Here is a 14,891-nt window from a genome sequence, read left to right on the forward strand (position 1 = left end):
GCAATAGTGGAATTTTTCTCTTTGTTTTATTGAAGGAATGGATGAGATTACTAGATGTTCTCTCATACACTCATGGATACAGAGCTGGTTGGGAATTTTTTGACAAAACAAAATTTTCATCAGAATATGCAGATTCATCAACCAAACTTTTAGTTGTAATGCATCAATGTTGATGAAAAACTTTAATCTTGAAACTTTCTCAAGTCCAGGATGGAATTTCTGGTCAAAACGAGAGAGAGAGAAACCAGCAGCCCAGAACATTCCACTGAATATTCAAAGCAGGGCCTAGAATTTGGGTGTCTTGCATCCTGGCTCACTACTGAGGTGATTGGCACTGCCTGAGGTTGGGGAGGAAGTGGTGAGGAACACTTGGAAATTTTACCCCAAAAAGAGAGAGACAAAGGTCTCATGTTTCATCCTGATTTGGAACAGAGGAACAATCTGAAATATCAAATATGATTGCAGGTCTGGAACAGTTTTCTCATCAAGTTCTATTTATACATAAGTATATGCATGCAGTGAGGCAGCCTGGCTCCCAGCTGCCCCAGAGAGGTACGAGCCCTTACGGACGCCAAAGTGGGCAGAGTCGCAGGAGCCTGTGCCCGCCCCCCAGAGGTCAAGGCGCAGGGCAGCAAGTATAAAAGACCAACCCCAGGGCTCAGAAACTGGCCAGTCACCAGAGAGAGCAGACGTCCCTAGGGGAGCCCGAGATTGGGAAGTTCCAGCAGCCCCAGGCCACCGGCCAGACTGGCCGGAGCTACCCTGCTCCCGCTACTCGGAGGAGCTGCCGGAGCTACCCTGTGCCCGCTACCCAGAAGAGCTGCTGGAGCTGCCCCATGCCTGCTACCCGGAGGGGCTGCCAGATCTGCCGCCCAACCCCTGCCCTGATGAACCTATGCTCCTGGACCCCCCAGAGGCCAACGCCAGGACCCAGATAGGGCCCGAGGGGGAGTACAGAAGTGGCCCAGGGGCAGCCGACCCTAGTCTGGCTGCAGCACACCCAGAGCCAATGTCAGTGTGTTGCGGCCAGGATCCCCACTGACACAGCAGCAGGCTGCCTGCCGCTGTTAGGGCCCCAGGCTGGGACGCAGAGGAGTGGGCGGGCCTGCATCCCCCCTGCCACTCCACTCCCGGGTGGCAGTCTCCCACCTCGCCCCGACACTCAGGCCCAAGAGTCTGGGCTTCTTAACTAACTGAACTGTCTGCTCAGCCCCTGCCTGAGGGTCTGAGCCCTGAACTATTGCTTGTTGCCCCGTCCTGACCTAGGGCCTGGGCTTAAATTACTGAACTGGTTGCTCAGCCCCTGCCTGAGGTCTGAGCCCTGAACTGTCATTTGTTGCCCCATGTAGTGAGGCGGTCTGGCTCCCAGCCACCCCAGAAAGGGGCGAACCCCAACAACGGATGTTTACGATGCACAAACACCTATAGGTACATATATTTTGTAATTTTCATATAGATATTACAATTTTGCATTTACCAGTTTGAGTTAAAGATTTATATTCTAAGGGCAGAGTCCTGTAAAGGAAGTATTTAAATTAAATTTTGTATTAAGATATGTAAACTTCTTATAAAGGTAACTCTTGTAAGTCTAATAGCAGGAGGTACTTGTAAGAAATGCTTGTAAGAAATGAAAAATGTGGCACTCTGTTTGTAAAATAGCTGTTTCCATTCGTCTTAATTGCCTGCGTACTTTGAATTTGAGGTGGAGAATGTTAAAAAAAAAATTACTTAAGAACTTGTTCACATAATTTGTTCAACTAACTTTTCCCTCCTCCCTTACACCTTTGCAGTTAAGAAACTTACTTTGAGACTTATTTGTAAGCCAAACACTGGTCAGAAGCCAGCATTCTATCTCAAGAACGAGACAATGACAAATGTCTCTCCTCTCTGCTGAATGACAGTAGCGTACATAATCTCTAATTCTTTCCAATACATTAATGAGTGATTGCCTTTATTTATAATAATCCATCCATCTCAGACAATGACCCTTAAAGCCAAATCTCAGATGAGAAAATTTAACCAGTTACTAGCCCTAAAACAAACAAGAAAATGAAGGATTTCTGGTGTTTTCGTACTTCCACAGGGCAAATTAAAAGCCAGTGTTTATGTACTTCAAAAGTATAGAATGGGAGAGATTGATTAAAAACAATGGATGTTAATGTTAATTAGACTGACATTTCTGGAATGTGAAATCTTCTATTTATGTGAACTGGGACAATTTAAAAGGTAGGGGGTGGGGAAGGTGGTTAAGCTTTTACCAGAAAGCTAGATACTACCAGTTTGAGCAGATATTCTCCATACTTATTTATGGGAATATCGCTAGAACCAGCCCTGGCCTACCCTCAAATATACAGCTAAAAGACATAAAACAACAACAACAAAAACACTTTGCCTACTGCCCCAAAAGAACAGGTACAACTAGTTAGCAGCAGTTCGAAGAGTGACTGGTGAAAGAGCATTCTCCAGTATCACCCAGCCTTTGGTCTCTCTGCTAATTAGGACCAATTTATGTGATGTCATTTTTAGAATTTAGAAGCCAATAGAATTTTATTTATTTATTTTTTAGCAGGAGTGGAGGGAGTATTTGGGCTGGGGAATCACCTGGTTTGTGGCTACATTTTTTTGGTCTGAGTTACCCAATCTTGAAAGTCAACTACTCAAATCAAGTAGAAATGTTTTCATCAGACATTTCAATAAATTCTCTATCTTCAATAATAACCTTAAGTTCGGTGTTCTGCTTTTTCAGAGCTTCCACAGTGTAAGAAATTTCCTTCCATGACTCAAGCTTGACTTTGGCTCGTTCTAGAACCTGCTCAGCTTCTTGTTTGGCTTCCAACCATTGTGTTGACTCCTTTAACATTTCATGTAGCTGTTGCCTGCGGCTTTGAAGGTGTCCCTGTACTTCGTCCCACTGGCTCTGGATCTTTTCAACTGGTGAAAAACAAATGCAAAAAAAAAAAAAAAAAAAAAAAAAAAAAAAAAGGAAAAAAAAGACTTATTCAAGATGATTTTATAAAAAAAAAAGCAGTTATTGAAATATTTAAGTAATATTTCTCATTGCAAACAACAATTTTCATCTGTAACTAAATTTGGTTTATTAAAAGAGAACAAATAACGGTTGGTAGGGCACAGTATGGTACACAGCGTGGGTCCTGATGCATATCTAGCCAGAAATGTCAGCTTTTTGTCTCAATAACGATGTAAAGAATACTCAAACAGGGTCACCTTGATGAGAAAGAAACATTTCTCATTCATTCATACCAAGCCAAATCAAGCTAGCATTTTGATGAGATGCCCTATGAGGACTGCTATAATCTTATCCTTCATTTTAAGATTAATTACAAGTGGTAATAAATGGTTATGTTATACTTTCTTGACCAGGTAAGACAAACATTGGTAGAATGCATGGCTGTTCACAAAAAACCTTCTCACATCTTCATTTTAGTTATTAGAATAAGGATTAGATGTGTCCTTATTTGGGAGGAAATGTAGTTCTGAAAGGGCTAATGATAACTGAAAGCTATGATAACAAGGTTTGGCTGAGGTCAGACTGGTCCACAAAGGCATCAGGAAATTTCCTGGTGATGTGACAAGGGACCTAGCCCTAAAATATGCAAAGCTTTGAAAACAAAATTGTGCTGTGCTTTATTAATAAGAAATCTGTATTGCTTAAAACTAGCACAGAGTCAGGCCTCTTAGTATTTTTCCCAAAGACTGCCCCCATTATAGTTAAAAGTCAGAGGCCACCTTCTCTTGGTGGGTTGAGAATTTCCTGAATGGTCTGAAGGCAAAGGCACCATCAGATGGAGGACGTTGCCAGCAGAGCACCCATGATAGGGTTGCTTCCACAAAGGCATTGCCTCTCTGGACTAGAGGAGAGCAATGCCCCACCACAAACATGTAAAGTGAAAATCCTCCCAGGAGTGCCTCTCCTTTAGCTTGGAAGAAGCAAGGCTTTGGAGCTGTGCTCCAGCTCCACTCCAGCTCCAGGCAAAAACCTGCAGCTCCACTGCTCTGGAGCTGCTCTGGGCTCTAGCTCTGGACTCCGCTCCAAAGCCCTGGGAAGAAGCGTTGTAAATCCTCCTGTGAATTCCACCAGGCTTGGAGAGGGGAAAGAAGATTCTCTCAGCATCCCTTGCTCCAGCCTGAAGGAGAAGACAGAAAATGAGTGGATGTGGGAAAAGGAATGACTGAGTACATGAGAGGGAAGAAGTACGGGAAAGTAATGTAAATAACAAAATAGAATCCAAAAGAGACCAGGTACAACCAGAAGATGAACCAAGGATTGGCTAAGGCTGTGAGGAGGAGGGAAAGAGCAGTAACACAAATTACATAATTTGTGCAAGCCAAGATTTGAAGCATATTAAACTGTCCAACTTGAAATGAGTAGTATTGAAAGGCTACACCACATTTGGGTTGCTACCTACAGATAAAAAAACAGGCGTACTTGTGGCACCTTAGAGACTAACAAATTTATTTGAGCATAAGCTTTTGTGGGCTAAAGCCCACTTAATTGGATGCATGCAGTGGAAAATACAGTAGGAAGACATATATATACACAGAGAACATAAAAAAATGGGTGTTGGCATACTAACTATAATGAGAATAATCAATTAAGGTGGGCTATTATTAGCTATTGTATCTGCTTGCCACAGAAAATGTTCCTTTTTTGTCCCAAAACCAAACAATTGAAAAACAAAATGTATTTATTTGGATATGTTGCCACGTCTCATAGGAACTGTGGTTCAGTTGCTTCATGTCCCCATTCTCCCTTGTGGGCCACGCTCCCTGGCTGGGGTTCAGCATGAGAAATGTAGTCCAGCCAGGGATCTAATCTGTAGAGGAGATTGGGAACATGAAACACCCAAACCTCAACCTCTAGGAGGTACCTCAAAATATTTTTGAACAGAATATTTCAGTTTTAAATTTTTTGCCAAAAAGTCTTTATTTTTCTTCTTCAGAAAACAACATTTTTTTCAAAACAGCTTTATTATTTTGTTTTCTCAGGAATAAGTTATCACACCCAAAAGAAAATATTCTTAATGGTGCATGCCTTATTACATCAGAGCTTGAGAGCCAGAGAGAGTTCAGGTAATAGAGTCTCTTTAAATTATTATCTAAACAAATAATTTAAAGCTATGCAAAATATTTCAGTTTGATGCATTGGGTCACTCTCTAATCCCAGAAAAGAAAACATTTAAATATGGGATAAACACTTGTGACATTTAGATCACTCATCTGGCTCTTCTGAGCTAGTTTTCAGCTCATTAAATACCGTATGTGACAAATAAAATACTAGCAGTCAAAAAGGTTTCAGAGATAGTTCATTAAAGAGGAAGTAAAGGGGACCTTTGCAATTCAGGCATCACTGAATTATTACAGAGTAACCCAAAAGCAGTACACAAAAAACCTCCATTCATCACAGAAAGTTTACACATGATAATTGATGCTTTCATTTGAATGTGGACATTTAAAAAAATATCTTTTGAATGAGGAAAGGCAATTCCTTTTAGCTGAACTTGTTCAAGATTTCACCTTTGGCTCTCATTTAAACCACTCAGTATGTTAGCAAATAAACATGTCTCCTCAGAGTTTGTTTCTCTCCTATTTATACAATCTCAATCAGATTCCTGAAAGTGGTACAGTAGTCTGGAAAAGTAGTCTTGTGTACCCCAAAGTTTCACCTCACTTAAAAATGACTTGCTTGCAAAATCAGACATAAAAATACAAAAGAGTCACAGCACACTGTTATTGAAAAATGGCTTACTTTCTCATTCTGTTTGTATGAAATTTTAGTTTGTACTGCCTTTGCTGGTGCTTTTTATCTAGCCTGTTCTAAAACTGGGCAAATATCTAGATGAGTTGATGTACCCCCTGGAAGACCTTTGTGTATCCACAAGGGTACACGTACCACTGGTTAAGAACCACTGCTGTAGTTGAATCTTTGTTAAGGAGAAGGGGAATGTTGGCTACACCTTTATTAGGTATATGCCAAACAGTAAGCGTTTGGAACACCCAGGAACCTTTTCCAACTTGTGGATGGGTCAGATCAGAGCTGTACCAGAATGTGTAAGATGAATGGTTCCACCTGGTACAAACATGGTTGCATCAGCACCAAGACAGGCATTCACTCAACACTGCTTCTTGCCATATACCTGGAAATGGCAGCGGGAGAGAAGAGCAGGAGACTTTGGAACTCCTTTAGATACTTCTGAGAAGAAAGAGGAAGTAGGAGTGAAAATTTCCTGGCAGCTGCCCAAGGCTACTGGCACATCCCTCAGGCTTTGTGAGCTGGAGTTAAAAGTGTGTGTGTGTGTGTGTGTGTCCCAGAAGCTCCTGTCAGGAAATATCTGCCATCTCAAATCCACCAGGTGGAAGCACACCCTGCCTGACCACTGGAAGGAGAGAACAGAAAGGAATTTCTGGCTGGGTGGGAAGGGGGACATGGTGTTATCATTGTGAAGGTGTGGTGCAAGAATGGATAGTGTGTGAGGAGGCCAAGGAGTGATGGCAGTGTAAAGGGAAGCCCAGAGTGAACAGAAGACAGAAGTGAGGAGATCACAAACAAAAGGGGAACAGACCCTGTCACACTCCACTCGCAATGCTCACACATTCTACAAAAACATGTAGGGATCAGCTCTGTATCAGAGACTTTACTACCCAGGAACCACTGAGCTAGCTATTTCAGATGAGGATCAGAGAACTGCAAAATCTTTTAAAAAATATTAGCCAACAGACCCTTCTTTAAAGGTTCCCTTCAAAGTAGATTATTTTTAAAATATTTTAAAAGGCTTCTGTAACCATACTGGGTTTTTGTCTGAAGGCATAAGATCACTCTATGAAAGGTTTCCCCTGGCTGGAGGAGAGAATTTGTGGGGGAAAAAAAAGAAAATACTTAATATATTTTCTTTGAAAGTGCAGCTGAACAGCAGGAAGAGTATAGGGGAGGCATCTAGCATTCTGCCTCAGGCCCAGTAAGGGTCATTTCTGCCTACCTCCGTCCCATAAGATCCTGCAGGTTACAATGAACATATGGGATTCAGTGGAGGGGAAAATGAGTTCTTTCCACATCCAATGACCCTAATCTGAGAGCATGAAGAGTTCAACCATGGGAATAAGGTCTAGAGATCTGTGCATAGGTGGAATTAAAAAATCAATCACCCGTGAGTCAATTGTTCCAGGGATTTATCTGAGTTTTGAAGAAATACAATGGGAGTTTGATTATCCACCTCCAGCCCTCAATCAAACAGCTTCAGTAAAGCAAAACACAACAGAGGAAGAGCTATGCTGTTATAGGATGGGTGAATTAAGGAGGTCTGAGAGCTAAATAATATTAAAAATTATTTTAAAAGTATGAGCTCAGTGTCATAGGGCTGGACTCCCTCACCCTGGATTGCTTGCTGTAAACAGTCCTCACACCACCATTGGCAAGTTCAGTACCACGTGCTTTATTTACAAGTGTTTGTTTCCCCACAGCATACGGCTTTTTTCCTAAGCCTTTACCTACTACCAAGCTACAGAGCAGACAGGGGGGATCTCACCTATCTGAAAACTTGGGCTGCTTTACCCTTCCAGTCTTCCTCCTTCTCTCCCGTCTCTCTTTTAACCATCTTCAGCTGAGTCCCCTGGTTGACTGGTTAATCACCTGGTATTTAATTACTGATCTCCTTATTTTGGCTCATGTAGATATGCTTACCAAATGGAGAGTCAGTTGCAGGCTACTCTCACTCTGTCACACCAGGTTACACAATGATCTAAATCTAGAGTAATTGTCCTAATTCTACTCTGGATTACAACAGTGTAACTGAGATCAGATTCTTGCCCTTCATCTTTTTACTACAGCAACCTAGATATTATGGTGATTTATAAATTAGGAACATGTAGAATTAATGTAATCTGTGTGATATGCCCTGTGTAGGGTCAAAACTCACCCTGTTCTTGGTGTTTTTACACAATTAATAAATAAAACAGTTCCAAGGCTTGAAAGCTCCTAAGGTTCCTAAATGTAGGGCCGCTCATTTCAGCCAACTCCTAAATTCTTTCTCTCTCAGACCCCAAGATCTTCCTACCATGGTAACTCCCCTCTGCACTTTTCTTCCTCCCCTTTTCCTCCCTAATGTTGAAAAGTTCCACTTTGGTTTGACACTGAGATCAGATGCTGCTGGGCAGGGTCAGTATCAGTGCCAGTTTCCACTATCCCCCTTCATACTCTGGTCCACTGTGGTGTTTGTCCACCCCACCACAAGGGGGAACATGAGGAGAGAGATCTGGCAGAAGAATGGAGCCAAATGTGGAGTTTGGTATCACTTTTTCTTTCAATGAGATACTAAGAGAAATTTTAAATTGTTCTAATCTCATGTGTGCCACTATCTGAATGTTTTTGTATACACAGAATATTTAAGAATCAGTACATCTCAACATTTTTTTTTCATATCTGAAGGCAATACACAACATAAGAGTAGCAGAGCAGAATTCGTTGTCCTTGGTTAAACTACTACAAATTGTGACCCATTTATCTTTTTACAATTATTATTTACGTATATTGCAGTAGCACTAAAGGGCCTCAACTAGGACAGAATTCCATTGTGTTAGATCCTTTATAAACCCATAGTTAGAGATCATCCTATATGAAGAGTTTACAGTCTAACCAGGCAAGCCAGACAAACTACACACAAGCAAAATATCGAAGTTCTTGCTGATTACATCTGTTATTATTTTTAACTAATATTTTCCCCAAACAATTCCCTGTCTTATCAGATCGTAATTCCCAGTGCTTCAGTCAAACATTTCCAATTTTGCTGGTGCAGTAGTGCCCTTTTTCATGCTGCTCATCTCATCTTGTAGACTGGGAAAAAATAAATGCCACCAGATGGAGCAAGTATAGGCATTTTTGTGATTGTATCCTAGAGATTGGATGGGGGTGGGGTCCACATGGCCTCTCCTGCCCAGTCCATTAGGGCTCCCTGCAGCTCCCCCTATGTCATTGAATAGTCTAGCTACTTCACTTGACTCTAGCAGTGGAGGCTTATAATTTCAGAGTCCTATTCAATTTGGTTTGCATCACTAGTGCCACCAGTAGTTCGACAGCTGTTATGTCATTAAAAAGGGAAAAGTGAGATCCCCTGAGCTGATTTATTGATTTAGTAAGATACAGGAAGTACTAACAATTGAGAAAATTACATTTAAAAAATAAAACACTAGATAACTATTTTATAATCCAGTTACCATTGATTTAGTATCCAGAAAAAGAACAATCCTAGCAAGTAAAGCTGCTAACTTGAAATCAATTTTTGTTTATTAAGTTATTTGCTCTGCTATACTTCATTTATGGATAAAACTAATATAACTCTGTCTGCTGCTGAAAACAAACCACTTACGTATTGAGCTATCTGAGCTGCCCACTGCTCATCCTTTCTTTGGAAAAGTGAATTTGTGGAAAAAGTAAATGAGCACTCTAAAACAGTGTGATCTAAGATTTGAAAATTGAGCACTTAAGCAGCAGCACTGTATCAGGGGGTTAAGACCTCTTCAAAAAGAAGAACAGCCTGGGCAGTCACTAATCCAGTGCCTCTCCAGTGATGTCACCGTAGTGCAGTCCTTCTATGCAACCTCCTCCAAATAACAAATAGTAACAAACCTGACATAAGATTCAGTAAGACATCCTCACTTAGAACAATCTCAATGAGACAAACAATAATAGAGATGAAAGGAACAATAAAAATAAACTTGAAAAAATGATCAGCAAAATTGTATTCACATTAAGAGAAAAGCAACTGAAATAGTGGATGGATTCTGCAATTATTAAAAGATTAATATAATTGACAATCTAAGACATAATCTCACCTGCAAAGGGGCTGTGTTTTTCCATATGTTTGTACAGTGCTTAGTACAATGAGCTGAGTATCTGCTGCTCTGCGTGGCCTTGGGCAAATCATTCACTTTCTGTCTCTCAGTTTCCCTATCTATGAAATCATTATTACTAATTATTTGACTTTCCATAACATGTGGAGGGCCCGATCAAGATCAGGGCCACATTGTATATGCACATTTTAAGCAATTTGAGGTAGGGTCTATCTCTGACTATCTAAACAGACAAGACGGACAAAGGAAATCCAAGGCCCCCTCACATGAGAAAATACATATATACTCATCCTATCTTCAGTGACTAAATTTTAAGGTGGACCTGTCTATACCCAGTTCTCCCATCTATTTTGGTATCCAACCAATCCAGGGACTGACCAGAAAAAAAAACCAAACAATTTGCTATCCAATCAATTTAAAAAAACAATAGGAACAAAGAACCCTCAAAAGACAGATCCTTTTTCCTTAGACTCCCCAGACAGAGAGAGGGAGAGAGAGACTCTCTATAGCTTGGTGGCAAGGACTGTCATCTGGGTTTCCCACATCCTGGTAAGTGACCTAATCACCAGGGTCCTGGCTATTTAAGAGTGGGATCTCTCTCTCTATCCTTTTTTTTTTTTAATTCAAAGATCTTATTTTCATTCTCCATGGAATGAACACAGATTTTGAAACCTCCAATTTTTTCACAGTATTTTTTTTTCACCATCCCTGATTGGTAAAAGTTCAGGGCCAAAGACATTTATACGCCACAAATGCAAGAAATTGGAAACAAGGCCAAAAGGTCTCAGAAGACTAAAGAACAGGAAAGCCTCCTCGTCTTTTTTCCCTCTTCTGCCTCACTTTCCACTTCTATAGAGGAAGGGAAGAGTCATCATATATTATGAAGTGGATACAATGAAGGAGAACTCTCAGAAGAAGCTGTTAGTAAAACAGTAGAAAGACACATTCATGTTATTGTAAATCAGGAGTGGGCAAAATATGGCCTGTAGGCTGGATCTGGCCCATCAGGGCTTTCAATCCGGCCCTTGGGATTGCCAGCCCTGTGGCACAGTGGGGCTAAGGCAGGCTCCCTGCTTGCGCTGGCCTTGTGCTGCTCCCAGAAGCAAACTGCACCATGTCCCTGCTGCCTCGGCGGGTGGGGTGTCAGAGGGCTCCACATACTGCTCTCGCCTCCAGGAACACCCCTCCGCAAGCTCCCATTGGCCAGGAATGATGAACTGCGGCCAATGAGAGCTTTGGGGGTGGTACCCACAAGGTGAAGCAGTGCCGCCTGCCCACCTCATCCCCAGGAGCCACTGCCAGACATGCTGGGCACTTCCAGGAGCGGCACAGGCCAGGGCAGGCAGGGAACCTGCCTCAGCCCTGCTGTGCACCGCTGCCACCCCAGAGTTGCTTGAGGTAAGTGGCGCTGGGCTGGAACCTGCACCCCAAACCCCTCCTGCATCCCACACCCCAACCTCCTGCCCTGAGCCCCCTAACCCACTGCCATGAGCTCGCCCCCTGCCACACTCCGCACCCCTCCTGCACCCAAACCCCTGCCCTGAGCCCCCTCCTGCACCACACACCCCTCCTGCATCACAACCCCTGCTCTGAGCCCCCTCCCACACCAGAACTCCTTGCCCTGAGCTCCTGCCACACCCTGCACCCCAAACTCCTTCCCTGAGCCTCCTCCTGCACCACACACCCCTCATGCACCCCCAACCCCCTCATGCACCTCCTGTCCTGAGCCCCCTCCTTTACCCCCCTGCACCCAACCCCCTGCCCTGAGCCCCCATCACACTCCACACTCCTCCTGCACCCCAACCCCCTACCCTGAGCTCCCTCCTGCACCCTCCACCCCAATACCTTGCCCTGAGTCCCTTCCTGCACACTGTACCCCCGCACACCCTGCACTCCCCCCTGCACCCCAACCCCCTTCCCCTGTCCTACATTCATGGACCTGCATATAATTTCCTCACCCAGATGTTTGCCCACCCCTGTTGTAAATGATGTCCAGTCTAATCCTATTAATAATGAAGCAAAAGGCTGACATTTCCTCTCCTTTCATTCAATAGACATACCCTTTTTTGCATTCCTGAAATTACATGATAAATTCAAAATGACAACCAAATAACTGTTTTTAAGAGGTCCTCACCTAACTAGGACCCTATTGTGGACAGAATTATCAAGTGACATAGTAGAAATGGAATTTGCAAAGCAGAAAACAAAGCTCCTTTTCTTATTAAATTACCATAAATTGAATACAAATCCTCCCTCTATCAAACTGCTTGTCATAGGCATTGTAATCAGCACATCTAGGTCTTGCCATAAAGGTCATCTTTTCCCAATATAGTCTTAGATTTCAAGGCCAAATGGGACTATTATGATCCTCTAGTCTAGCGGTTCTAAAACTGGGGTCCATGGACCCCCTGGGTCCTGAGAGACTGTACGGGGGTTCTACAAAATATTATGGAAAAAAAAATCAAAAAAAAATCTCATCTTGTGTCTGCATTGCATAATGATTAAAACTGATAAATCTACAATTTCTGTTTACACAACATATTCCATGGTGCATGAACAATGTTGTAATACTCACACTGCACAATGTAAAATGTATCACTCCTTGCAACAGCAAATCAGAAGTGATGTCTGGCTTTTTTATGACTAAGAAGTCTTTGGTGGGTGGAAGTGGAATATATTTTTACAGTGCGTAAGCAAATTACATTGAATATGGATAAGTTTTTTAAATATTCTCATACTAGCACTGCTAATTGTGCTGAAGTCATGTACAATGCAGAGTCAAGTAGTAAGGAACAAGTAAAGAACAGAAAGTTTTATTAAAGTTATAATGATTTTGGTTTTATGGAATTTAGTGATGGACGACTGCAATGGATGTTGCGTTGCCAGGCTATTGCATTACAAAAAAAAAAAAAAGGAACCCAAATTGCATTATATGCTAAATGCAGGCACGACAGCTGTGAATTTCATAAAGTCCTGGCCTTTGAATTCAACCTGTTTGCAAAGCAGTGTTTAGATATGGATGCAGGACATGACATATTATTGTGTCATAGGGAAGTGCATTGGCTATCTCGTGTCAGAATGTTGGAAAGAGTTTTTGAGCTTCACAAAGAGCTGCTGAGTTTTCTTTCTGTGCACAAGATCACTGCAAACTTTTCTAACCTGATATGGATTGTAAAGCTTGCACACTTAGCAGACATTTGAAACTTGCTGAATGCACTAAAACTCTTCACACAAGGGAGTGACACAATCATACTTGAGGTGAGTTAAACAACTGCAGCATTTCAGAAGAAAACTAGAAAGAGCAGTGGAATCTCAGATATGGTTCCGCTACTGACAGAATTTCTGGTTACTAACAGCATGAAAATTGACTGTGTGAGAGACAGGACCATTATTCACCTTTCAACTTTTGCAGAGTACTTCAGTGTTTACTTTAAAAATATAAACATGGAGGAAAATTACTGGGTTCGGGATTTGTTCTCAGCTTGTGCAATGTCATCTTGCTCTTTGAGTGGAAAAGCAGAGCAGGGGCTGCTTGAATTATCCTGTGACTGCACACTGAAAAATCAGTTTCAGGAACAAGCACCTTGTCAGTTTTGACCAACTGTTGCTACAAAATACCCAGTTTTAGTTACAGAAGCAATAAAAGTGTTGCTACCTTTCCCAACAACATATACACGTGAAGCATCATTCTCTGCCATGATAGCTATGAAGACAAATGTCAGGTCCCGTCTGGAAGTGGAGAATGATCTATGAGTTTGCTTGTCAACCATCACACCAAAGAGAGTCAGAGTGCAGTAAGAGGCAGGGTCACCCATCTCACTGATATCTGTACGTACTCTTATAATCTTTTTCTTTAAGCATTACTAACAGTATGTGTTTATATGAAGTACACATATACCTTTGTCAATCAGTTTCTTAATTGGGAGTCTGTGATTAATATTTGAAAATTCAACAAAAAAAGTTTGAGAACCTCTGTTCTAGTTTGACCTCCTGCAGAACATAACCATAGAATACTAGGATTCTGGTCAGTTATATATCCAAAAGGAATTACAGATGCAATGACATTCCTTAACTAAAAATGTACCGGGGTTTATCTAGATCTTTGAGTGTTTCAATGTTTATCCCTTGCAACAATGCTCACAATGAAAGGACACAGTCCACTTGAAATCTAGTCAGTTTTGAAAAATGACTTATGAGTAGTTTCAGGCTTTGCAGCTGTAGTTTCCAATATTTTAAATGTTTCTTTCTGCTATGTTGCAATGTGAAAGACACCAAGTGGGAAAAATGAATAATCAAGGGCCCAATCCTAGAAGGAGTTGCATGTTCTCAACCTCCAATTGACATTAAAAGGATCTCAGGGTTCTCAACACCTTCTAGAAGTGCTCAGCATTTTAAAGGATGAGCCCTGATAAAATATAACAGGAAAAAAAGAAAGTGACCACTCAAGTATATAAAGTAAATAAACTGAAAAAAGGACATATTTAGATTGTCTAATCTCTGCGACTGTAGGGATTTTAGACATTACTTGTAAATAAAGAAGATTAAAATCACACACTTCTGTTTTTAAGTTTGTGTGTCCCTTTAATTGAAAATAGGTTACATGATTAATAGATATGATGAATATCAATTTATTCAAAAAGTCTTGAGATGTGGGATGGGATGGGGACTCAGATTGCTATTCAGTAGTTATTAGAAAATAGGTAGTATTTTGTTAGTTTATGTTAACTTGTCTACAACTGCAATGTTGGAATATGTTGCAAACATAAAAGAAGTGTAGATTTTTGTGGATAAAAGGTTTCTAATGTGGAGACTGTATAAAAATATCACATTTTCATTATTTGCCCAGGGAGCACACTAACTCAGCTTCAAAGTTGTCAACATTAATCCTTTTTATAAGATTTGTTGTCCTCAAAATTTCCTCTTTCTCTTCCCATTTTTCAGTTTTCATGTACTTTTCAAGGGCATTAAGTATATTTTCATTCTAAAACATAAACATTTTCTCAATTTATCTTAGCAACTAGACAACTATA

General features: G+C 41.4%; 1 protein-coding gene across 11 annotated transcripts in view; it reads right to left on the reverse strand.

Moving 5' to 3' along the window:
* The window catches only part of DMD (dystrophin), a 1,715,077-nt gene that overhangs the window by 447,199 nt on the left and 1,252,987 nt on the right, over positions 1–14,891 (reverse strand). For all 11 annotated transcript variants that reach the window (XM_030575515.1, XM_030575505.1, XM_030575489.1 and 8 more), the window contains one exon: positions 2,720–2,931. In XM_030575515.1, coding sequence (XP_030431375.1) covers positions 2,720–2,931 — 212 coding nt within the window. The remainder of the gene's footprint in view (positions 1–2,719; positions 2,932–14,891) is intronic.

The sequence above is a fragment of the Gopherus evgoodei genome, chromosome 1 (genome assembly GCF_007399415.2).
Source record: "Gopherus evgoodei ecotype Sinaloan lineage chromosome 1, rGopEvg1_v1.p, whole genome shotgun sequence".
NCBI lineage: Eukaryota > Metazoa > Chordata > Testudines > Testudinidae > Gopherus > Gopherus evgoodei.